The following is a 26728-nucleotide window of genomic DNA, read 5'->3' on the forward strand; positions in this document are numbered from 1 at the left end:
GTCTTTGCATTTATTTGTAGGTGGAAAAGAAGTAACAAATAAAGAAGAAATAAAAGGTGTCCAATGGGTTTCGTGGACATGTGTTTATGGCCTTGAAGTTAATGGAATTTGGCCCAAATATTCAGATATCAATGATATCAATTCTGTAGACGGAAATTTTAATGGTCAAATTTTGGTTACAGCTGATGACTATGGAATAGTAAAACTATTCCGGTATCCTTGTTTAAGAAAAGGTAATAACTTTTTTATCCTTGCATTATTAATGAATATTTATAAAGGTTTTGGGAAAGTAGAAAAGTTTTAAAGACTTATATAAATGGGAAAGTTTTAATATTAGAATGTTAAAACACAAATAAGGAAAATAAAGGTTTGATAAATGAACCATTTAGTAGTGACTTACAGTATTTATGATTTATGTTTTTGTCTATGCTTTGGATAAGATAGTGATTTATATCACAAAATGTTTTACATGGTAGTAGTACATAGTTTCTAGAAATATCATTAAAACAAATGCTCTATGAACATTCCTTTATAATTATATTTGTTTTCTCATGATTTCTGATCTGTTATGTTTCATGGTATGGGCCAAATTGTGGAATTATGGAAAGAAAGAATGAAAGACCTTTGTGGAAAGAATCTGCGAGCTTCAGAAAAGTGGAGGAATTCACCCCCACACATACACTTAGTGAAGGCACAGTATCAGCACATCTAATCCCATGAGCTGCAGAGTTGTCTGCTGTAATCTCACTCAATTCATATGCAGATCTAGGTCAGTGAATATTGTAATTTTCCAATTAGTCATTCTTCCTTCTCTAGTGCTTGATGGCAGCCAGAATCATTGGTTCTGGGTTTGGGACCAGGACTATCCTTCAGGAGGAATTCCCAGAGTTCTCTGCCTGCAATTTTTTACAGGCAGTAGCTCTTTAGTCTGCCTATGGCCCTCACAGGGAAGCCCCTGCCCCAGGATAAAATTCAGATGGCCGATATATTTTCCCCATAGCCATTTTAGAACCGTTCTTACTAGAGAAACATTTAAAGGGATAACATGCAGATACTGAGTACAAGTCCTGAGGTTTCTGAGAAAATAGCACTGCCAGTAGAGTGAAAACTCATTGTGAAAGGAAGGAAAAGCTGCAGCTGAATTATCCAAATCAAAATTCATGACCCTTTCCTTTTTCTGGTTCTAATCCTAAAAGTTCCTCCATATTACCATCTTTTCTGACAAAGGGGAACTGTCTGGTTCTGATTGTGTGACTCTAGAAAAGGAGCCTTAGCAGAGGTTGTTCCCTTTTCACTTCTTCACTTTCATGCTAAGAAAGTTTCTAGGAGTCCGGGAGATGCTGCTGGATCAAATCCCAGGAGCATGGCTCACTGGTAAAATCCCACAGAGCGTCTCAGAAATATTTCCTAGCTAGCGCAAATCAGGAGCTTTGTGTTCCTCTACATCAGGGGTGGGCAAAAGGGCCTCCATGGGCCAGATCCTGCCCGCCAAGTGGGTTGATCCAGCCTACAGAGGCCCTGTTGCTCCTCCACCCCCAGTCCAGTCAGGGCCTAGGGACCAGGGAGCGTGTGGCACTTAGAGTCAACCCTGGTTTGCCTGAGGGTGGAGGAGAGCATGCAAAGTCTCCTCCTACCGCCAGGGCGTGGGTACCTAGAGGGAACCACCAGCTGTTCAGAACAGCTGTTGGTTCTCTCTGGAGGAAGGTGGGGTCACAGACTTCGCATGCTCCTGCACCCCCAGATCAATCAGAGTCTGTTGGCGGGGAAGCACTGCCTGAGGCCCTGCCCCTTCCACAGTGGCCCAGGGCCACTTCAAAAATTTCGGAAGTGGCCCCTGGTCAAAAATTATTGCCCCCCCCGCCCCCGCTCCACATTCCGCTTCTGAGAACTTGATTAAGGCAGAGTGGGAGTTTACCATCAAGAAGAAGTTTCATAGCTTGCAGACACAAACATTTTAAATATCTCCAAAGACAAAAATAATTTTGGGATTATTGCCAAAATTGGTGCAGCCTGAAGATGAGTTATAAACTCTGGCCCACACCCAACAGTTGAATTTTCCTCCAAGCCCTAGGGAAAGAGGGACATACACAGTACAGATTGTGAAACATTGGCATTCCCAGAAAAAATTTTTGTATATCAGGATCACTTTTGCAGTGTCTTCCACTGCCAAATTTACCTCAAATTTTAAAGAAGGTTTGAGCTCTTACTATGGCCTTGTGTATATACTGCCAGGTCATCTATTCTCAGCTGCTTCAGGTTCTTCTGTTTCTTATTCTGAGCAACTCACTCCTGTTCATCCAGGATTAAACATCAGGGAATATGGGGTTAAGTAATTCAGAATTTACTTCTTATGGGAAATGGGCCTCCCCTTTCCTCTCCCTCTTTTCCAGTAGTCTTGAAAAAGGTGATGAAATAGTTGCCCTTCTCATTAAGGAGACATGCAGGAAGCATGTCTCCAGACACGGTAACTGTGGGTCTCTATGATAATGCTCCCTCTTTCTTCTAGCCCTTACCCCTCTTTATGGGATTTAGGCCAGAAGCCAGAAAAGATGACTTATCTATCTCCCAGTTAGGGCACTCAACTGCAATATGGGAGACACAGGTTCCCAGCCCCTGATATGAATTGGGGAAAACATGGTTCTCTGACATCCTTGGTGAGTACTGTAGCCACAAGATCCTTGACCATTCCTGCATAAGAAAGGGGGTGGGTTTTCCTCTTGTTTTTAAACAAAAAACTTCAAAAAGGTTTCAGGTTTGTCCCGGTGAGAAATAGGAAAAAATAAAATCTCAAAGTTTTAATGGTAGTGGAAAAGCTTTTCCTGCTTGGCTCTACTTCTTGCTTAGCCCTACTATTGAGGGTAAGAGAAAATTTCAGATGAAATTCCTGAAGCTGCATCCCGAGAGCAAGCTACTTCACACTCTCAACTGAAGTCCCTAAAATGAAAAGTGAGTATATTTTGGGGGAAGAGAGGAGAGGGAAATCTTTGCAAACTCATACATTTAACAAAAACAAGCAGCTGCTGCTTCATGGTTATTCAAAAGTGTATTCCAGAAATCATCCAAATTGAGCAAGAAAAGTGCTCTAAGTTTCAATTGTTTGTTGTATCTTAAAACCTGTGATACCATGATCATATGACACAGTCCCTGAAATACATTTCAGTATTTGAGGAGGTAGAGTCAACCATACTATTTCAAACTAGATTTACCCAGTGCTGCTCAGGTCCTTAACTCAATTAATTTTTGTTTTTTGGAAAATAAAATGAAAATATATGTGCTTCATTTAAATCATTGCTCTGGAGTAGGGCTGGGGATGATGGGTTCTTATTCAAGAGATGTCCCTGTGGATGCTCCACGTCTGGTCTTGGTGCCATCCTGGCACTTGGATCAGATATTTTCAAGCAGTCCTTGCATGGGCTGCGCGTGTGTGGCACCAATAATGTGTGCCAGTCAGTACCATGCATGTGTGGCCCCAACCCTCCAGTTCCTTCTCAATCGTCCTCGGCCTGAGATGGAGGTCTGCAGTTCTCTGCACTCCTCAGATTTTTTTCTTCTATCAAGATGCCTGCCTCTACAGGCTTCAAAAACTGCATCTCTTACAGAGAGGTGATGCTAATTTCTGATAGACATTCTCAATGCATCAGATGTTTTGGGGAAGGCCATTTTCCTCAGGACTGCTCTTACTGCACCAAAGTTAGGGCCAGGTCTCACAGAGACAGAGATCTTTGACTCATGCTGCAGCCCTTGAGAAAAATCCACACCCTACTTCTAACCCAAAATCTCAACCTAGGGCAAGAAGGTGCCCAAGAAGAGGAGCTCCTCAGTACTTCATAGGAACTCTTCTGCCAAGGAACAGTCCCCCACAAGGCTGAGGTCGTCAAGCATAAGTATTGATGATGCCCCCCATACCTCAGGCACAATGGCTGTCTAAGTGCATCACAGACTGTGTCAGACTATTGGACACCCTCAAGGGTCTACAACCACCATTACGTTTGATAGCCCATTCTATGAGAGCTGTCTCTTTGTCCACTAGGTACCTTCACAGGATACCCCTCCCACACATTTGCAAAGCTGCTACCTGGGAATTACAATTTAACTTCACTAAGTACTTTCCTACGGGATCAGAGTTGACACTTCCGTGGACTCTGCAGTACAATCATCAGCTTTCAGTAATATTCAGAAGCCCCAGCCACCACAGGGTGACACTGCTTGTTAGACACCAGATATTGAACATCTCTTGAAGAAGAAATGAAGGTTACTCACCTCGTATATTAACTGGAGTTTTTCGAGATGAGTGTCCCCATGGATGCTCCACAACCCACCCTCCTCCCCTCTGCTTTGGACTTCTGGCGGGGGTGGGGTGGGGTGTGTCTTTGAGGTAGGTAAGGCACTGGAGGGCTCGGGCTGCCCATGTGCAGTATTGACTGGCATGGCACGCACCATCGGCCCTGTGCATGAGCGGCCAATGCAGGGACTGCTTGAAAATCTCCAGTCCAGGTGCCAGGATGGCACCAAGACCAGATGTGGAACATCCACATGGACTCTCATCTTGAAGAACTCCAGTTAATGCACGAAGTGAGTAGCCTTCATTTTCAGAATGAAGGCTGCCCCAGGAAGAGAGGACTACCATAGCCCCCTCTTAGTGCAGCAGCTTCAGACCTGGAGAGAAGCACTTTTCCATTGCTGCTGCAGCTCCAGCAGGCACAGCCAGAGGAAGGATGCATGTCCCCTGGGCTGGGGCAGGTCCAGGTTTGTCTGCTCCCTGCACGCCCCAGCCCGATTGAGGAATGCAGCAAACTGTGCACTTCTCCTCACGCCCTGACAAAGGAGAATATCCATCAATGCTCCTGTATGAATTGAGGGGAAGCTTCAGCGTCCCGTCCCCCCCAAACGGCGCCTTCAGGGTGGGAAGCTCGGCGCTGGAGCACTCCTGGAGCACTCCCCAGCCAGCCCCTTACACCTGCCTGGTGATTCTGTCTTTTTTTCTGTATGGTTTTATGAGACGCAATCCCATTCCAGGCATATCCCAGTTTCCTGGCACAGTCAAACCTTGGCCTTGCTTTCAGTTATAAGAGGAAGATACATACCAAATTTCATTATCCTAGCTCTTACAGTTTAGGAGAAGTTCTTGAACTAACAGACTCACGGATGGACGGACAGACATATATATTTATAAAATATTTAATAAGATTATCATGGGGACTAGATTGAATCTTAGGTTTTGAAAGAACAGAAATTATGTCCTATAGTTAGCGCATGTAAAATTTTTTTTACCAAATCTTGTTATTACCTGGAATTTTTTAGATATTGTAGGATGACACAGAGGGCACGTTTAGACTATGCGTGGCTTCCGAAAGTAGATATGCGAACTTGGCTCAAATTTGCATATTTTCTCCCTTTTTCCCCCCGGAAGAGGCTTTTCTGATATTTGGCCCATCTACACGGGGCCAAATATTGAAAGCCCCCTGTAAAACCTCCTTTTAGGAGGAATAAAGGGTTTTCGAAATAGGGTTTTCTTCTGATATTTGGCCCTGTGTAGATGGGCCAAATATCGGAAAAGCCTCTTCTGGGGAAAAAAAAGGAAAATATGCAAATTCGAGCCGAATTTGTATATATTCTTTCAGAAGCCACACGTAGTCTTGATGTGCCCTGAGGCATCGGGGTGGTGAGTGCATGTAGTCAACAAGATTAACTGATAAGCCTAGGCTTATCAGGTAATCGTGTAGTCAACTACACATTGACATACCTATCCTCGAGCCTTAGATGCATCATAGAATCATAGAACCATAGAGCCCCCTGCTCTAGGCTGGACCAATCCCAACTAAATCCACCCGGCCAGGGCTTTGTCAAGCCGAGACTTAAACACCTCTAGGGATGGAGACTCCACTACTTCCCTAGGTAACCCATTCCAGTGCTTCACTACTCTCCTAGTGATATAGTTTTTCCTAATATCCAACCTGGACCTCTCCCACCACAACTTGAGATCATTGCTCCTTGTTCTGCCATCTGTCACTAGTGAGAACAGCTTCTCTCCATCCTCTTTGGAACCTCCCTTCAGGAAGTTGAAGGCTGCTATCAAATCCCCCCTCACTCTTCGCTTCTGCAGACTAAACAGACCCAACTCCCTCAGCCTCTCCTCATAAGTCATATGTTCCAGCCCCCTAATAATTTTGGTTGGCCTCCACTGGACCATCTCCAATGAGTCCACATCCATTTTGTAGTGGGGGGCCCAGAACTGGACACAATACTCCAGATGTGGCCTCACCAGAGTCAAATAAAGGGGAATAGTGACATCTCTGGACATGCTGGCAATGCTCCTCTTAATGCAACCTAATATGCCATTAGCCTTCTTGGCTACAATGGCACACTGTTGACTCATATCCAGCTTCTCATCCACTGTAACCTCCAGGTCCTTTTCTGCAGAACAGCTACTCAACTGGCTGGTCCCCAGCTTGTAACAATGCTTGGGATTCTTCTGTCCCAAGTGCAGAACTCTGCACTTGTCCTTGTTGAACCTCATCAGGTTTCTTGTGGCCCAATCCTCCAATTTGTCTAAGTCACTCTGGACCCAATGTTGCCCTCAAGCGTATCTACCTCTCCCGCTAGCTTAGTGTCATCCGCAAACTTGCTGAGGGTGCAATCCATCCCCACATCCAGGTCATTAATAAAGATATTGAACAAAACCGGTCCTAGAACTGAACCTTGGGGCATTCCGCTAGAAACCAACCGCCATCCTGACATTGAGCCATTGATCACTACCCGCTGGGCCCAGCCTTCTATCCATCTTTCTATCCATCTTACTGTCCATTTATCCAATCCACATTCCCTTAACTTGTTGGCAAGAATATTGTGGGATACTGTATCAAAAGCCTTGCTAAAGTCAAGGTATATCACATCCACTGACTTTCCCACATCCACAGAGCCAGTTACCTCATCATAGAAGGTAATCAGATTGGTCAGGCACGACTTTCCCTTTGTGAATCCATGCTGACTATTCCTAATTGCTTTCCTCTCTTCCAAATGCTTCAAAATGGATTCCTTAAGGATCCCTTCCATGATTTTTCCAGGAATCGAGGTAAAACTGACCGGCCTATAATTCCCTGGATCGTCCTTCTTCCCGTTTTTGAAGATGGACACTGCATTTGCCTTTTTCCAATCATCCGGGATTTCTCCCGATCTCCACGACTTTTCAAAAATAATGGCCAAATGCTCCTCAATGACATTTGCCAACTCCCTCAGTACCCTCGGATGCATTAAGTCCGGACCCATGGATTTGTGTACATTTAGCTTTTCTAAATAGTTCCTAACCTGTTCTTAACCCACCAAGCGCTGTCCATCTTCATCCCATCTTGCGTCACTTAGCTCATTAGTCCAGGAGCCCACTTTGTCCGTGAATACAGAGGCAAAGAAAGCATTGAGTACTTCAGCTTTCCCCACATCATCTGTCAGAATCCTTATGTAAATCTTCAGAATCCTTATGTAAATCTGCACTTTATAATCAACTTGTTCTTTAAGAGTCACAGAATCATAGAACAGTAGAACTGGAAGTGACCTTGAGAGATCATCGAGTCCAGGCCCCTGCACTCATAGCAGGACCCAGTACCATCCCTGATAGATGTCTGTCTAACCTGCTCTTAAATATCTCCAGAGATGGAGATTCCACAACCTCCCCGGGCAACTTATTCCAGTGTTTAACCACCCTGACAGTTAGGAAGTTTTTCCTAATGTCCAACCTAAACCTCCCTTGCTGCAGTTTAAGCCCATTGCTTCTTGTCCTATCCTCAGAGGCTAAGGAGAACAATTTGTCTCACTCCTCCTTGTGATACCCTTTTAGATACCTGAAAACTGCTATCATGTCCCCTCTTAGTCTTCTCCTTTCCAGACTAAAGCCCAATTCTTTCAATCTTCTGTCATAGCTCATGTTCTCTAGACCTTTAATCATTCTTGTTGCTTTTCTCTGGACCTTCTCCAATTTCTCCCCATCTTGCTGGAAATGTGGTGCCCAGAACTGGACACACTAGTCCAATTGAGGCCTAATCAGTGCGGAGTAGAGCGGAAGAATGACTTCTCATGTCTTGTTCACAACACTCCTGTTAATGCATTCTAGAATCAAGTTTGCTTTTTTTGCAACAGCGTCACACTGTTGACTCATATTTAGCTTGTGGTCCACTATGACCCGTAGATACCTTTCTGCAGTACTCCTTCCTAGACAATCGCTTCCCATTCTATATGTGTGAAACTGATTGTTCCTTCCTAAGTGGGGTAGTTTGCATTTGTCCTTATTAAACTTCATCCTATTTACCTTAGACCATTTCTTCAGTTTGTCCAGATCATTTTGAATTATGACCCTATCTTCTAAAGCACTTGCAGCCCCTGACAGCTTGGTATCATCTGCAAACTTAATAAGCCTACTCTCTATGCCAATATCTAAATCATTGATGAGGAAGATATTGAACACTAATCGGTCCCAAAACAGACCCCTGCAGAATCCCATTTGTTATGCCTTTCCAGCAGGATTTTGAACCATTAACAACTACTCTCTGAGAATGGTTATCCAGTCAGTTATGCACCTGCCTTATAGTAGCCCCATCTAAGTTGTATTTCCCTAGTTTATTGATAAGAATATCATGCAAGACCGTATCAGATGCCTTACTAAGGTAATACTCTTGATGTTTTTAATTGAAGATGTAAGAGTGTAATCCACCTAATGGGCTGAAGGACAAACATTGGGCAAGTTCATATAACTTTTGTGCTATTACTGAAATAGAATTTTACCAGCAATTTTTGCCACTCAACAAAGGCATGAATAACTAATGCGATTTTGCCTTATTCCCTTTTTGTAACACAGAGTTTAAGAAGTCCTTCAGATTTTTTTTTTTTTTTACAACCTGAAGGCTTTTGTTATTTGGTAATTGAGATAATCAATATATTTGAACAAAAAGCCTATCCTAAGAAGAATTTTCAAAAAACCTAAGAGAAAACAGCTTTCTCTTTCTTTAAGAAGTTTTCAACTTTGCTAGTTAAACACCATATGAATCTGCTGAAGAGAAATAATGTGAACACCCGCAATTAATTCTGTGAAGCCACTTTGTTTTTGACATATATTTGAATTTTGAGTTTGTTATGCAGGATCTGGTAACAGCTAACCATGTGAACGTCCGCAATTAATTCTGTGAAGCCACTTTGTTTTTGACATATACAGGCAGTCCCCGGGTTACATGGATCCGACTTACATCGGATCACTACTTACAAACGGGGTGAGGCAACCCCGCACTAGCTGCTTCCCCCCAGCAGACCAGGGAGACGCGAAGCTAGCGCCTCCCCCCAGCAGACCAGGGAGACACGGAGCGACTTTTCTCAGCAGGCACCTCAGCTTGAGAATAAAGGACTGAGGGAAGTGAGGTGTGGGAGAATAAAACTGAGCTCTGGAGAAATGTTTGGCTAGAGTTTCCCCTACAATATGTACCAATTCTGACTTACATACAAATTCAACTTAAGAACAAACCTACAGTCCCTATCTTGTACGTAACCTGGGGACTGCCTGTATTTGAATTTTGAGTTTGTATGCAGGATCTGGTAACAGATAACCAGATGTAATAATAGTGATGTGTATGCATGGCAAGACTTGCTTAACACTCAGGCTACGTCTACAGTGGCACCCTTTTCCAGAAATGCTTAAAACGGAACAGTTTTCCGTTATAAGTATTTCCGGAAAAAGGATGTTGACATTGGCAGGATGCTTTTCCGGAAAAGCACTTTTTCCGGAAAAGCGTCCGTGGCCAATCTAGACGCGCTTTTCCGCAAAAAAGCCCCGATCATCATTTTCGCGATCGGGGCTTTTTTGCGGAAAACACTACTGTGCTGTCTACACTGGTCCTTTTCCGGAACAGTTTTCCGGAAAAATACTTTTGCCCGAACGGGAGCAGCATAGTTTTTCCGGAGAAGCACTGATGATTTTACAGTAGATCGTCAGTGCTTTCCCGGAAATTCAAGGGGCCAGCGTAGACAGCTTGCAAGTTATTCCGGAAAAGCGGCTGATTTTCTGGAATAAGTGGCCAGTGTAGACACAGCCTCAGAGTTCTTCAGTGGTAAAAGTGGAAGCTGGCACTCCAAGTTTTCAGTGAGGGGAACACAATTAAATAATTGTAAATAAGAATTTAAATGCTGTCCCAAAAGAGCAGGGAAAGTAAGCAGTGGGATTTTGTATCAGGTGAGCAAAGTGATCCTAATGTAATGGACATCATGAAAGCCTAGCCTGTGTTCACTTCCCTTCTACCTTTGCTTTATCATCCCTTATAAACTGGTAGACAAAGTATAAGTTTACTATTTGATACTCAGACAGATTGGAGGTTGAGAATGGTATAATAGTTTGGTGAGTTTTTATCGGTCTATCTTCTTGTTATAAAACAGAGCCAGTGGAATTCTAGTCATACAGAATTGTAGCACCTAGTGAACAGATTTTTTTTTGTTTGTTTAAAGCATAATGGTTGTTTTTTTGCACATTGTATAGAAATGTTCCCCATTTTAAAATATGTCCTTTTCTATTCTGAACATATTGAAAATACTTTCTTTCTCTTTTCCCTCCTCCTTGTTCTAGGAGCAAAGTTTAAAAAATACCTCGGGCATTCAGCTCATGTGACAAATGTCAGGTGGTCACATGATCATCAGTGGATTGTTTCTATTGGTGGAGCTGATCATTCTGTCTTCCAGTGGAAATTTATTCCTGAACGGAAGTTGAAGGATTCTCTTCACATAGCACCCCAAGGTGAGATTGCATAACAACATTCTTTTTATGTTTTTTTAAAAAGTGTAAAAGATTAATATAAGTATCAAAATACTTATACAGAGTTCTGTCGACAGAAGGCATTATTACATCTAAACTGTCCTTTGCATCCACACTGTTGACTTTTGTCGACAAAACCCTGTAGTCTAGACACACCCTAACTGTCAAGCCTATAAGTCATTGGGAGAGAAAGAGAAAGAAAGAAGCACAGAGAGGATTGTCTTCTGTATGTGCCCTGAGAAATAAGCAGCAGGAATGAGATTAGCTAAAACTAAAACTTTTCTGAATATTCTCAAAAAACATTCATGATTTATAGTGAAAGATATAGCTACATTATATTTGTTTCCAAATTAATTAATTGTTTTTACGACAAAAAAAGTTCTCTTCTGTTTAAGCAAGATCTGTAATATGACTCTGTGTACATCTGCATACAATTCATTTTTTTTGTTATAATTCCTAAATGATCTAAGATCCATTTATCTTTCTGCTCTTGTACTACCACAGAAGTTAAAATCTATTGGGCCATTCTCACTATTGGCTCCAGAATTTAAACTTTACATTTCTGGTAACAGAGCATTGTCAGTGGAGGACCTATGCTATTGGAATCTGCTCCCAGAACTAGATAAGATGTACTTGCTCCATTAGTCAAAGGTGAATAAACTTGTATCTGAAAAATATGTACAAAAGCTTTTATAGAATCAGAGCAATGTAGGGCTGGAAGGGACCACAAGAAGTTGTCAGTAAGAAAATGTAAAATACAGATACACCTTGCCCCAGTTCATTTAGTAGGCTGTCCACAAGAACCCAGAATGGAATTTAGATCTTCTGTATTCCAATCAAGTGCTTTGTCTACTGAATCACACTGTCTCTGAAGTGAGTTGAATACATGACGCCTAGCTATCAAAAAGAAAGAAAAAAAGCAAGTCCAATTTGAAAGTTCTGTTGTATTAGAATTGATGATAATATCACAGAGTATGTCTACCCAGCAAAATTATTTTGAAATAACAGCCCTTATTTCAAAATAACTTTCCTAGTGTCTACACAGCCAAATTGCTATTTCAAAATAAATTTCAAAATAAATTTGAAATAGTGGAGCACTTATTTTGAATTTGGTAATCCTTATTCTACGAGGAATAATGCCAAATTCGAAATATCTATTTCAAAATAAGTGCTGAATAGACACTTATTTCGAAACAGGGAGCATCCAACCTTCCCAGGGTGCCCTGGTGGCCACACCATCCTCAACCAAGAACACCCCTCTCCCTCTCCCCCTCACCGGAGCCCTTAAAAGGGTAGACTCTGGCCACAGTGCCTGTGCCAGCTCCAAACCTGCTAGCCCAGAGCCAGCAGTCAGTGACCCCAAAACATGAGCCAGCAAGCCACTGGCAGCCAGCCCTCCACCACTCCCCAGGAGCAGTCTGCCAGCTCCCAGAAGCCTGCCAGGGCCTGGAGAAGTGGGCACCTTCCTGGTCTAGGGCAGAGATCATGGACCTTATTCAGGTTTGGGGGGGATGCCCCTAATGTACATGATCTCTTCACTAGATGGAGGAACGCGGCCATCTATGGCAGGGTAGCTGCCAGTCTGGCCACCAAAGGCCACATGTGAACCCAGGCGCAGGTTCACATGAAAATCAAGTTGGTCTGGAAAGACCCCCAACACTGAGCCCTGAGCTTCCCCTCTCCCTTCTTCCCTTTCCTTCCCCCTTTCAACTCCCTCCTCCCAGATTTCCCCCTCTCCTCTCCCAACCTCTCTCCTCCCCTCTCCTGCCTCCTTTCCCCAGTCTCACCAGAGTTTTATTTCCCCCCGCCACCACCAGTTTTGTTAAATAAAGACAGTTTGTGTTTATGAAAAAACGTGTAGTTTATTTGACATCTGGAAGGGGGGTTAGGGAGAGGTAAGTGGAAGGATGTGAGGGAGGAATGAGGCAGAAGCCTCCAGTGGGGCAGACCAGGGAGGCTCTTAGTGCTCCTTAGGGTGGAAGCTCTCCCGCAGGGCCTCCTGGATACTGACAGCCCCCCGATGGACCTCCCGGATGGCAGTCTGCAGAAAGTGCAGCCAGGCTCACTGCAGTGCGTCCATGAGAAGCACCAGAGTGCCCAGAGGTGCCTCTGGCTCCATGTTGCAGAGTGCTGTGGTGTCCCGAGTGAGGGCAACCAGAGCATGCAGTGACAAAATGCTTTGCAGTCCCTCATCGAGGTAGGCAAGCAAGCAGGGAAAACTGAGAAACGGGTGTTCAGAGGAGGTCCCTTTAAGCACAGGCCTCAGATAGCCTCAGGCAGCAGTCACACAAAGTAACTCCTGACCTGATGCCCTGCTGGACCTGGTTCTGGCCGGCCTTAAATGCGATTCAGCGTCCACTCAGAGTGGATGCGCTATTTTGAAATAGCAAAACGCTATTTTGAAATGCATTTTGTGTGTAGATGCATTATTTTGAAATAACTTATTTCGAATTAACTATTTTGAAATAATATATTTTGAAATAACGCTGTAGTATAGACATACCCACATAATTTTAGCATGTTTTAGCAACTCATGTTGTAGTAAATCAAAAGTTAAACATATGCAAGAAGTGTTCTAGTATTTTTCTGAAACATGCACTATTTTAATTGTTTCCATCTATGTCTTAGTTTTTTATTTTTATTACAGAAAGTCTGGTTGATTCTAACAGTGATGAATCAGATTCAGATCAATCTGATGTTCCAGAGCTGGACTCTGAAATTGAACAAGAGACTCAGATCACATACCGTCGACAGGTAAGACTTGAGTTTTAATGGCAGAGGGACAAATCCTGAAATATTTTCCAGTGGTTTTCTTGGCCCTGTCTCAAGGAAACTTTTGCAGTCAAAGACAACAAAAAGATCAGTGATTGGATATATTCATAACACTTTGTATCATGCTGTATTGTTTGTAATTTAAAAGCAAATTATATATCCATTTGGCTACAGTCATTGGTAGTGATGTCAGTATGCCATTTTTGTGGAAAACTGAGCTAACCTGTAGGTTTATTTCTCAGATAGTTGTTCTTCCTGAAAACAAATTTATTTATATGTATGTATGCTCTTCCATAAAGGTTTACAAAGAAGATCTACCTCAGCTTAAAGAGCAATGCAAAGAAAAACGAAAAAGTGCGGCTTCTAAAAGGAGAGAGCGAGCTCCAGGGAACAGTATAAGATTACACTTTGTCCATGGGTATGAAAAGTTGAGTTTTCCTTAAAAGCAGACTAGACAGATTCATTTTTGTCATAGATTTGTGGCAAAAAAATAAACATGTAAGATTTAAATATGTGATGCACCAACTGAAAATCATTAAGATCGTCTGCTGTGTGTTTTACATCATTTTTACAGCTACACAAATCATTAAACTTATTTCATATACAGCAGTGATGTTGCTTCCCAGCTATATTACACCATGCAATTCCTATTGGTAACTCAGTTGATGTGTCATTATTTTACAGTGGTATCTGTATTTAAGACTTAAATGTCATCTAACCATACTTTTCAGCATTTGGGTATTAATCCCTCTTTCTCTGGTTTTACCAATGACTCCATAGTTAAGATGGAGTTAAATTTTCCATTCAATGCAGGGTATCACCTTCTTTGTTATCTAAGAAAAGTATAGCATGTTCTCCCAAACTACAGCCCATGTTCTTTGATTATAGAACATTTTTGGATAATTTACAAGTCTTTTAAGTAAATACTTAAATATAATTCAAAATTGTCCCTTTAAGAATCTTAGCTTCAATTTTTATATTTTTCTTGCCTTTAATAAATCCAATAAATAAATAAATAATATTTCATTCTTCCCACTGAAGTCTTTTATCTGGGTTATATCTTAATATTTTTGCAGGATTAATTGTCATTTTCCCCATTATTTTTCATGACAAAGTATTTCTATCAAGAGAAAGAAAGTGGAGGAACTTAAGAAAAATATTACAGTTATATTGGAATAATAGGCAGAAATATCAATTTTTATTTTCCCTCAGAAGTATCCATAGGGACTAGCTCCAGTGCCCTCTCTAGTGGTGCTGTTGGGCCCCTCCCTTCCCCAGTTTCTTCTTGCCACCCGTGAAAGTGCTTGGAACTGTTTGTCTTGCCATAGCTGCAGTGTTTCTTCTGTTAATTCCCTCCTATTGAGTTGTAAATAGTGTCTAGTTTTTAGCTGTTCTTAGAACTTTGTAGATAGTTAGTCCCCTGCTGGGACTCTGCCTGGAGACGGGACATGCCCTGGTCCCCGAGGTTTAAACCGTGCGCTAATTGCTGCAGGTCTATGCCAGCTACCAACTGATATGGCAACTACCTTTGTTGTCTGGGTGAATCCCACATCAGCACCAAGTGCTGTATCTGTAGGTCCTTCTCACTTAGGACCATAAAGGACATTATTATCCAGCTCAAGGCACTGCTGATGGAGTCTGCCTTAGCTCCTTAAGACCAGTGCTTAGACTTGGTACTGAGTACTAGTGCCTTAGTGTGGAGCACTCTCCCACAGTGATGTAAGCGACTAGTCGACTATCCAGTAAGCAAAAGCATCATTATTTTTCCCTACTTGAATGACTGCTGGGACACGTGGCAGCTACAGCCTTTGTCGTGTTATTTGTGAGACTACATATGCACTGTCTACAGTACTGGCTCGTGGCTGTTTATATCCCAAACCAACATAGTCTCGCAAAGCGTCTCACACTTCCACCATCAGTTCTACAATTTCTCGACTGATGGACTTCTCCAACCAATCCAGATGCATCAGTAGTGATCATGATGGACGCATCACTTCTTGGATGGGGCACCCATTGTGGCACAAGAGTGGTACAAGGGAGATGGTCTCAAGCAGAGATGCACCTTCATATCAACATGCTGAAGCTCAGGGCCATCCGCAAAGTGTACTCACTTCCTCCCCCTGATAAAGGGAAGAACCATTTGTGTCCTTACAGACAACACACCCTCTGTGTTTTACATCATTCAACGGGGGGGAGGGGGGGGGGTGCCCGATCATGCTCACTATATGCAGAAGCAATCAAGTTTTGGAACTGGTGTCTCAAGAACCATATAACTTCAACCGCCACTTACATACCAGGACAGAAGAATACCAGGGCCAACAAACTGAGCAGACACTTCTCAGAACAACGTGAGTGGGAGCGCAACATCAATGTTCTCCTTCCAAGTTTTTGCAAATGGGGATTCCTAGTTATAGATCTCTTTGTCACAATAGCCAACCTCAGATGCCACAGATTCTGCTTCCGAGCAGGACAGGGCAAGAGATTGGAGGGGGATGCTTTTACTCTACACCTTCCCACCAATCCCACTAATCTCCAGAGTAATAAAAAAAGCACACTCCAACCAAGCCATAAGAATTCTGATAGCTCCCTGCTGGCTGAGGCAATCCTGGTTCCCCTATCTACATTACCTTTCAGTAAGACAACCAATCTCTCTCTCCATAGTTCCACACCTGCTAACTCAACACCAGGGAAAAACCCACTACTACTACATGGCTCCGAAATGAACAACTTTCCTGTGTATAGCCAGTCAGATGCATCCTATTGAACAGTCCGCATCCTTCCACAAGATACACCTACTAAAACGAATGGAAACGCTTTCAGCAGTGGTGTATCACTCGTCATTTACATCCAAACATTGCCCTCATACTTGCCGTGCTTGACTAGCTGATGGACCTCAGCGATATAGGCCTCTCTATCAGTTCTATTCGGGTCCATCTCTTGGCGGTCATAGCTTTCTACAAATCAGTCGATGATTTCTCTCTTTTCACAACTGATGATGAAGTGATTCCTAACAGGCTTGCAGAAGATGCGCCTAAATTTATGCCCCCCTTGATACCACCTTGGGACCTAAATCTTGGTCTTGACGTGCTCACCGTGCCACTCTTTGAACCATTAGCCACCACCTTCCCACAATACTTATCCATGACAGTGGCCTTCATAGTGACAATAATATCAGCAAGATGAGTGAGCGAAATTGCAGCCCTCATGGATGTCCCACCGTACAATACTTTTACTAAGGATAAGGTTATACTTAGGTCTCATCCCAAGTTTCTCCCCAAGGTTATATTGGACTTCCACCTAAATGAACCTATATACTTATCCTCATTTATTCCTAAACCTCACACCTCCTTGAGATAATCCATCTTGCACACTCTGGATGCAATACGAGCCATCACATTCTACTTAGATAGAACCAAAGACACCAGGAAGTCAGACAGACTTTTCATCTCTTGGTCCAGTCCCAATAAGGCAGGCATGTCCAAAGTCCGGCCCGCGGGCCAATTGCGGCCCGCGGTCGGATTTAATACGGCCCCCGCTTCTCCCGGCTCCCCAGTGCTCCTTTCAACTGGCGCGCGCAGCGCCACTTCGGGCTGCGCTGCCGCCGCCGCCGCAGTCCTAGACCCTGCCCTGTAGGGCACGTCCGCAGCCCCGCTCCCCCGTTTGGCTGCGGGTTCGCCCTGCCCCCGGGCCGCCGTGAGGCCAGCGTGCCCTGCGCTCTCCGACCCCGCGGGTCCTCTGCTTTGGGGCTGAGAGTGCGGGGACAGCCCCCGCTTCCTCCCCCTCTCCTGGCTCCCTGGTGCTCCTTTGAACTGGCGCGCACAGCGCGCCGCTTCCGGCCGCGCCGCCGCCGTCCATGGCGGCCGCTGCGGTCCTAAAGCCTGCCATGTAGGGCACGTCCGCAACCCCGCTCCCCCGCTTGGCTGCGGGTTCGCCCTGCCCCCGTGCCGCCGTGAGGCCAGCGTGCCCTGCGCTTTCTCAGTTTCACCCTTCACATTAGTGTAGGCAAGTTTTTTTTTCAATTGAGATGAATACATTGTAAAATCTCAGTTAATGTCAGTTGGTCTAAATCAGTTATAAATATATTTGGACACAACATGTACAGTTGGTGTTATGTTCCTGTTCATATTTTTTGAACTTAAAAGTTGATAATATGTAATGTACTTTACAATGTTCCTGACATATATTTCAGCTTCCTGGATTTTTTTTTCATCTGGCCTTCAGATATGAAAGACAGAGTGATTTAACACCTGTTTAGATTTGTCATCCATGTGACGAAATGAAAAGTATGCCGTTTGCAATAAACTTTGCATAAAATAGTTAATTTGCATTTAATTTTAATGGTTCAAAGAATGTCAGGCAAAATGGTCGGCCCTCACGCATGTTCACTTCTTCAAATCTGGCCCTCTTTGAAAAAAGTTTGGACACCCCTGCAATAAGGGAACAGCCATCTCTGCGCAATGTATTTCCAAATGGATTGCAAACCGCATATAGACTGCTTATGAGCTTCATGGAAAACAGCTAACACAGATTATCAGGGCTTACTCCACATGTGTAATGGTCACAACAATGGCCTTCCTACATAATGTACCACTAGTGGACATTTGTAGAGCAGTGACATTTTCACACAACATTATGCCCTACAGAGAGGACCCATACCTACCACTGCTCTGGTAGATGTGGTCCTTCCTTCTTTCCATAAATGATTCCAGTGCCCACCACCATCTGGCGGGTACTGCTACTAAGTCACATGACTGGAGCACCCACAGGGACACCACTCAATGGAGAAGAAGTTACTCACCCTGTGCAGTAATGATGGTTCTTTGAGATGTGTGTCCTTGTGGGCACTCCAGTATCCTCCCTTTCTCCCCTCTGCTTGGATTCCTTTAATGGATTTCAGGTAGAGAAGGAACAGAGGGAGGCTCACAGTGTGTGTGCACCTAACAGATAACAACAGCGCGAGATGGTGAGTACGCAGGCGTGGCGTGAGGGTCAGTGCTAGGCAAAAATCTCCAGTCTGAGGCATGAGGATGCACCGAGACCTGAGTGGAACATTCTCAAGGACACACATCTTGAAGATCCATCATTATTGCACAGGGTGAGTAACTACTTCTTCCCATCCTCCTCCTGCCATTGGATGTTGTCTCCTCACTGCTGGCCTCCCCCATCTTGCGGTAGGTCTAAAAACCGACATCAGTCCCCAGCTCACTGCTATTGACACTCTCCACGATTCCCACAGTCGCCCTTGTCTGGCAGCTCCTGACACCTGAGAGGCTATAGTAGCCGCTTTCCATCCTAGGCTTCAGACAGTGTAAGGTCGGCCATTGTCCTTTGGGAACAGTGGCACAATCATTGGAACTGCACCCCATGGCATCCAATTCTGCACTGTAGATGGCCTTGCAGCCAGCACCATGACCTTCACAATGGTGCTTCTGTACTCTGTGGGGCTTTCCCATACAGACACAAGTTGCATGCTCAGTGGCCAGAGCATCTGATGCTCAATTGGGGCATCTGCTAACCATTTTCTGGTATTGGAGTTGCTTAGGCCAGGCACCGCCATGGTAAAGGGAGAAAGGGAGGATCAACCCCCACTGACTGAGGAAGAACAAGCCTCCCAGGACTCTTCATCCTCATCACCAGTGGAGGCCACAGTGGCACCTTATCCAGTGATCCCACAGGATGACAATAGGATGCACCAAGACTTTTTGAAATAGGTGGCTGAGAAGGCAAAGGAGGTGGTGAAGTCCACAGACACCCTATTTGGGGTTCTGGACCAGGTGGCTCTGGCCAGGGTTGCCTTATCCCTACATGAAAGATACCAAAATCGCTAAGGCATTGTGGCAGACATCCTCCTCCATCTCCTCAATCTCAGAGAGGGTGGAATGCAAATACTTTATCCCAGCCAAATATCTGTATATGCACCCTGCCCTGAATTTGCTTTTGGTAGTATCAGTCGACCATAGTGAGCAATAGGGTCAACCCACTCTTACCCACAAGAAATTCAAGATGCTCAAACTTTTTGGACATAAACTTTATTCCTTTACAAGCTTCCAACTGTGTATGTCTTATAACCAGGTCCTGATTGCCTGGTACGAATTAAACACAATATTGAAGTTTTAGTTCTTGCTGCCAGAGAACCCAAGAAAGTAGTTCCAGGCTCTTGCCAATGAGGGGGTATCAACAGCGGGATAGCGCTGCAAATAGCTTCTGATGCTCAGGGCTCTGCAGTCCAGTCCATGATATCAGTAGTGGTATCATGGTATACGCAGGTCGATTTGACTGCTCTGGTTGGGTTTGGTCATGGAGGCCCAGCATCCAATCCAGGACCTCCTGTTTGCGGAATGGTCCTGTTTGGTGAAAACACAGACACAAAACTGAATGGGCGTAAGGACTTCTGGATCATCCTAAAAACCTTTGGATTATATGTCCCTGGGACAGAGAGGAAACAATTTTAAACTCTTCCCTTCCCAACCCAGGAATTCCTATACCAGATAGGTCCTGGCCCCAGGGAAGTCTAAGCCCTTCAGAAAGAGTTAAGGTAGGCAATCCCAGCCTTCCTCTAGCCGTTCCAAACCCTCCAACCAGCACCCTTTTTGAGGGTATGCCTGAGGGCGACATACCTCTTGGACCACTGGATCCTCCTCTTTTGTTTTTGTCCCACCTCCGTCCCTTGGAGGGCTATTACTGCAGACTGTTGGGTCCTAGTCACAGTACAGCTTGGCTATACCCTCCCGCTTTCCTCTACCCTTCCTTCCCACCCTTCCTGCCCAGCCCTCTTCAGGGCCCTTCTCATGAGACCCTTCTCACACAAGAGGTAGAGGAGCTTCTCTGCATGAGAGCATTGCAGAAAGTACAACCCCCGGACAGAAACCGGAGCTTCTACTCTTGTTATTTTTTAATACTGAAAGCCAAAGGGGGCTTATGCCCCATTCTAGACCTGTGAGATCTGAACCACTACCTGCTGAGGCTCAGATTTTGCATGGTCTCTCTGGCTTCGATTATCCCCAACCTGGATCTAGAGGATTGGTATACTGCCTTCGACCTCAAGGGTGCATATTTCCACATTGCAATCTTTGAAGGACACAGGTATTTTCTTTGTTTCATGGTAGATATGAAACATCAGTTTACACTCCTCCCCTTTGGGCTTGCCATGGCCCTCAGGGTTTTTATGAAATGCTTGTCAGTGGTTGCAGCTTCACTAAGGTGCAGGGGATCCAGGTCTATCCTTACCTCGACTACTGACTTATCAGGGGCTCCTCTGAGGTCAAGGTCCAATGGGATATAGCTCTTCTGTTGGACATGTACCAGCATCTGGGCCTCGTGGTGAACAAGAAAAAGTCAACGTTGGTTCTGGTTTAAAGGACTGAATTCATCAGAGTGGTGCTGAATGCAGTCATAGCCTGAGCATTACTTCCTCCAGAAAGGTTCAAAATGTTTGTATAGTGATAGAAAATGTAGCCGTGTTAGTCTGGGGTAGCTGAAGCAAAATGCAGGACAATGTAGCACTTTAAAGACTAACAAGATGGTTTATTAGATGATGAGCTTTCGTGGGCCAGACCCACTTCCTCAGATCAAATAGTGGAAGAAAATAGTCACAACCATATATACCAAAGGATACAATTAAAAAAATGAACAAATATGAAAAGGACAAATCACATTTCAGAACAGGAGGGAGATGCGGGGGGGGGGGGGGAGAGGGAGGAAGGAAGGAAGGTAAGTGTCTGTGAATTGATGATATTAGAGGTGGGGAGAGTGGGATGTTTGTGAGCTAATGGTATTAGAGGTGATAATTGGGGAAGCTATCTTGGTAATGGGTAAGATAGTTTGAGTGTTTGTTCATTCCTTCTCGGAGAGTGTCGAATTTTAACATGAATGACAGTTCAGAGGATTCCCTTTCAAGTGCAGATGTAAAAGGTCTTTGTAGCAGAATGCAGGTGGTTAAGTCATTGAGAGAGTGTCCTTTCTGGTTAAAATGGCAAGAAACTGTTTTTTCTTTGTGATCTTGTCTGATATCTGTTTTGTGGGCATTAATCCTTTGGCGAAGTGTCTGAGATGTTTGTCCAATGTACATAGCAGACGGACACTTTCGGCACATGATAGCATAAATTATATTTCTGGATGCGCAGGAATATGTGTTCTTGATCTTATAACTCACTTGGTTAGGTCCAATAATGGTATCAGCAGAATGAATATGTGGACAAAGCTGGCAACGGGGTTTGTTGCAAGGGAAGGTACCAGGGTTGGTATTAGTGTGGTATGTCCTGTGGTTGTTGGTAAGAATCATCTTGAGGTTAGGTGGTTGTCTATAGGAGACTATGGGTCTGTCTCCCAGAGCCTCTTGGAGTATGGTATCCTGTTCCAGTATAGGCTGTAGTTTATTGATAATGTGTTGAACAGGTTTAAGTTGGGGGTTGTAGGTGATGACAAGTGGTGTTCTATTGTTGGTTTTCTTGGGTCTGTCTTGAAGTAGATGGTTTCTAGGTATTCGCCTGGCTCTTTCAATTTGCTTTTTTATTTCTCCGGGTGGGTAGTTGAGGTTTATAAATGCTTGGTAGAGATCTCCATTGCCCATCCATGGAACTGCTTGTTAACACCTGATCACATGAAGCGAGAGAGAGCTGGAATCTGGCAGCTGCGTTTTTTTCTCACTCTAGCTGTAGATGCCCTGGCTGTGCTTGGTGCGGGATTCCCTGTGGAAGTGCTGCCCCCACGCGGCGCATGAGAGAACCATTTTTAAAACATTTAACATGGTCTTGCATGACATTCTTATCAATAAACTAGGGAAATCCAACCTAGATGGGTCTACTATAAGGTGGGTGAATAACTGGCTGGATAACCATTTTCAGAGAGTAGTTATTAATGGTTCATAATCCTTCTGGAGGGGCATAACAAGTGGGATTCTGCAGGGGTCTGTTTTGGGATCGGTTCTGTTCAATATCTTCCTCATTGATTTAGATGATGGCATAGAGAGTATGATTATTAAGTGTGCAGATGATACCAAGTTGTGAGGGATTGCAAGTGCTTTGGAGGATAGGGTCAAAATTCAAAATGATTTAGACAAACTGGAGAAATGGTCTGAGGTAAACAGGATGAAGTTTAATTAGGACAAATGCAAAGTACTCCACTTAGGAAGGAACAATCAGTTTCACACATACAGAATGGGAAGCGATTGGCTAGGAAGGAGTGCTGCAGACAGGGATCTAGGGGTCATAGTGAACCACTGTTGTGTGATGCTGTTACAAAAAAAGCAAACACAATTCTGGGATGCATTACCAGGTATGTTATGAGCAAGACATGAGAAGTCATTCTTCCGCTCTACTCCACGCTGATTAGGCCTCAGTTGGAGTATTGTGTCCAGTTCAGGGCAGCACATTTCCAGAAAGATGGGGAGAAATTGGAGAAGGTCCAGAGAAAAGCAACAAGAATGATTAAAGGTCTCGAGAACATAAGCTATGAGGGAAGACTGAAAGAATTGGACTTGCTTAGTTTGGAAAGGAGAAGACTGAGAGGAGACATGATAGCGGTTTTCAGGTATCTAAAAAGGTGTCACAAGGAGGAGTGAGACAAATTGATCTCCTTAGCCTCTGAGGATAGGACAAGAAGCAATGGGCTTAAACTGCAGCAAGGGAGGTTTAGGTTGGACATTAGGAAAAACTTCCTAACTGTCAGGGTGGTTAAACACTGGAATAAGTTGCCCAGGGAGGTTGTAGAATCTCCATCTCTGGAGATATTTAAAAGCAGGTTAGACATCTATCAGGGATGATCTAGATGGTACTGGGTCCTGCCATGAGTGCAGGGGACTGGACTCAATGACCTCTTGAGGTCCCTTCCAATTCTATGATTCTGCATCTTGAGTTTTTGTGTTAGCCTATCTGGATTCTCCTCACTGTGTATCTCACACAGTGATAGCGAGTGGTGTCCTTGGGCTACAGGCCAGTCATTTGCAGGTGCAGCATGAGGTTGGGGTCATCTCTGGGGAGGGAGAAGGGCCACTTTATTGTATTATTGTAGTATATCCAGGCAAGCCACTTTCCTTTCCCTCAAGCCTGGTGGACCCAGCTCATCCAATAGATGCTAAGGTGAAGCCAGAGACTTTGCAGGAGAGGTGCGGAGTCTCCGACAGCCCCTCTGGACTGCACCAGCTGCACTTGGGACCAGGCACCTGGGAATAAACATGAATTACGAGGAATGTGAGTCTCTAGGGCAGCAGAATAATAATCTCCTGCCTCTCCAGCCCATGTAAAGGTTGGAAAATGTCCATAGCTGTTGTGATGAGCACTAAATATAGCCCCAGGCTCGTGCTCCCTGTGTTCTGAGAGGGGAGTTCTCAGGAGGGTGTCCAGAGACAGAGACTTCAGATTGTCTGTCTTGGCTAGTGAGGGAGACAGATTTACATGTGGAATTCTTACCCTTCTTTGTATATCCCCGCTCTGTATCAGACACAGTTTTTATCTGCTAGTGTGAACTCATTGTCTTTGTGGGGCTGAGGGAAGGCTGGGCAAAACCCAGAGTATTCGTGTCTTGCCCAGACAGGTCCAGAGGTCAACCTGTTTCCAAACAACTAATATCCAAATGGATTTCTACGTGTATAGAGCTGGCTTATTCCCAGAAACACAGACAGCCACTAACAGTTATCCAGGCACACTCCATGAGAGCAGTATTTACCACAACTGCATTCCTCAAAGGTCTCTAATAGACATCATTTGCAGAGTGGCAACATGGGCCTTGGCCAATACCTTTGCAAAACATTACACTCTTCAGTCCTTTTAGGATTCAGATGCTAGATTTGGATGTACCATACTGTCCAGCATCCAGTCCTGCATCATGGAGTGCCCACCGTCAAGCAGGAATACTGCTGCATAGTCACCTAAGTGGAGCACCCATGGGGACCCTCGAAGGAGAAGAGAAAGTTACTCACCTTGTGCACTAACTGGAGTTCTTCTAGATGTGTCCCTGTGGGTGCTCCACACCCACCTTCCTCCACTTTGCGCTGGGCTAACACTATCCGGTGTAGAGAAGGAATGGAGGGAATGGCCTCGGTCACATTCCTAACTGTCAATCCGGGTGGTTGTGCAATAGAGCAGCATGCGCTGGCGGCCGGGAGACTTCTAGTAAAGATCTCCAGGCCGTGTGCACAGCGGCACTTACACACCTAAGTAAAGCATCCACAAGGACACATCTCGAAAAACTCTGGTTACTGCACAAGGTGAGTAACCTTCCCTTCTTTACAAGCATTTGAGTCCAATGGATACTCTAAATATAAATCAACATGTTGCTCTGAGTAATATGCTTAAGTCTGCTTTACAAAAAGAAAAAGAACTTCACTTATTTTCTGAATGTGCTTCTCCCCATGCCTGCAAATAGTCATTTTACAGTGAGGCAGGTCAACCTGAGGCAGGTTCAAATAAGTCAGATTGCCTTCTGATGTTATACTATACAAACTTAAATCATAATCATAGGTTACTGTCATGGGAATAAGCATGGATATATTTAATGTACATATCTTTAATGGAAGATAACTTTTGGGTGACAAAAGCTTAGAATGATGATAGATCACTATTGGTAACTAGTTTAAAAGCTACAGTGAGATTAATTTATGAGTGTCCTTAAAGTTTAAAACAAGGAGCTTGTATCTGATGTGGAATTGAATGAGTAGCCTGTGAGGGAAACTTAGGGGAGGTTGATTTGGTTAGAGAGACAAGCCTCAAAGATTATTTCTGCAGCAGAATTCTAAATAGGTTAGAGGAGAAGAGAAAAGTTGTGGCAGGGAAGCCATGAAAAGATGATTAAAAGATGTTAGATTTCACTTAGTAGTCAGAGGGCATGTCTATACTATGAGATAAGGTCATCCCTAATACAGTCAATTTCCTACCATCCCATGTTACAAAGTTTGTGTCCTCACTGTGGGGGATGAATCGAATGTAGTCTGAAGTAGTATGTCCCTGTTAGGGAGCCTTCTGTCTACTCAGACAGTGAGGCACTGTGAGCAGTTGTACGCTATGTTTATGATCAGGGCTTACCAAGCGGCGGTGAGCCCTGTTCACTAGCCATGCGGAAGCGCACACTGCGCACATGCAGATCATGCTGCGCATGCGCTGACAACGCTGCGCGGCCCTGCTGGGCTAAAATCTACTCGCCCCGGGCGAGTAGATTGCCTAATTTGTTGAGCACTGTTTATTATGTCCGCCGAGTGGCCTAGGGCTCATGTTGCCAGCATACCAGAATTCACTCATCTGCTCTCTCCACCTTGTGTGACATAAACAGGAGGCAGTCTGCTTGCTTGCACCTTCTGGTGCCCTGGTTGCCCATGTGGACGACATAACAGCTTGAACATGGGGCCTGGTGGGCAGGAAAGCATTGTCATGCTCATGTGTGTCGTGGTGTGCCTCATGGCACTGTACTTGGAGAGTGTATACATGGCACTCCATCAGAGACAGGATGATGACAAAGCTTAGCACAGCATGGAGGTTATGCTCAAGTGAGGACTGGTGTTCATGCTAGCATACCCACCACTCAATCCTCTGGACACAGTGGAATATTGGTCTTCAGGAATTCCTGCCTCTTCTAAAAGATGCATGCCAGAACTTGTTTCCCTGACCAGACAATCAGAACCAGGGAGGTTGACATGTCCATTGTAATCCTGGGAGACCCAGCCTACCCCTTGCTCCTGTGGCTCATGAAGTCCTACACGGGCAGCCTGGACCCCACAAGGAGGAGTTAAATAACAGGCTGAGCAGGTGCAGAATGGTGGTGGAATGTGCCTTTGGACATTTAAAAAGGAGGTTCAGAATTCTCCAGATCAAGGTTCCCTCTAAACTGCATGGCAGCACAGCCCCACAGCTGCTTAATCAGCCCCTCACAATCAGGAAGCTCTGTGCATGAAATCCTGAGCCCCTGACTGGGCAGGGCTGATTAAGCAGCGTTGGGGATGTGCTGCCATGCAGCTTAGAGGAAACGTTCCTTCTGGGACCTCAGTGAATGGAACATTCCCTTTATGGTGGCAGCATGCTGCGTGCTCCATAACCTGTGTGATAGCAAGGGGAAAAATTACCTGACAAGGTTGGGGGCTGAGGCAGAGTGCCTAGCCAGAGCATTTGAGCTGCTGGAAATTAGCACCATCAGGAGAGCACAGCAAGGGGCAGTGTGAATCAGAGAGGAGTTGAAGGACAGTTTTATGCA

At 44.4% G+C, this 26728-nt stretch overlaps 1 protein-coding gene across 5 annotated transcripts in view; it reads left to right on the forward strand.

Moving 5' to 3' along the window:
- The window catches only part of EML5 (EMAP like 5), a 315990-nt gene that overhangs the window by 86860 nt on the left and 202402 nt on the right, over positions 1-26728 (forward strand). For 3 of the 5 annotated variants that reach the window (XM_075926736.1, XM_075926738.1, XM_075926740.1), the window contains exons 10-13: positions 21-233; positions 10595-10762; positions 13428-13534; positions 13852-13970. In XM_075926736.1, coding sequence (XP_075782851.1) covers positions 21-233; positions 10595-10762; positions 13428-13534; positions 13852-13970 — 607 coding nt within the window. Of the gene's footprint in view, positions 1-20; positions 234-10594; positions 10763-13427; positions 13535-13851; positions 13980-26728 lie in introns of all 5 variants that reach the window. The other 2 variants (XM_075926737.1, XM_075926739.1) reach the window with 1 other exon arrangement.

Source organism: Pelodiscus sinensis, chromosome 4 (assembly GCF_049634645.1).
Source record: "Pelodiscus sinensis isolate JC-2024 chromosome 4, ASM4963464v1, whole genome shotgun sequence".
Classification (NCBI taxonomy): Eukaryota; Metazoa; Chordata; order Testudines; family Trionychidae; genus Pelodiscus; species Pelodiscus sinensis.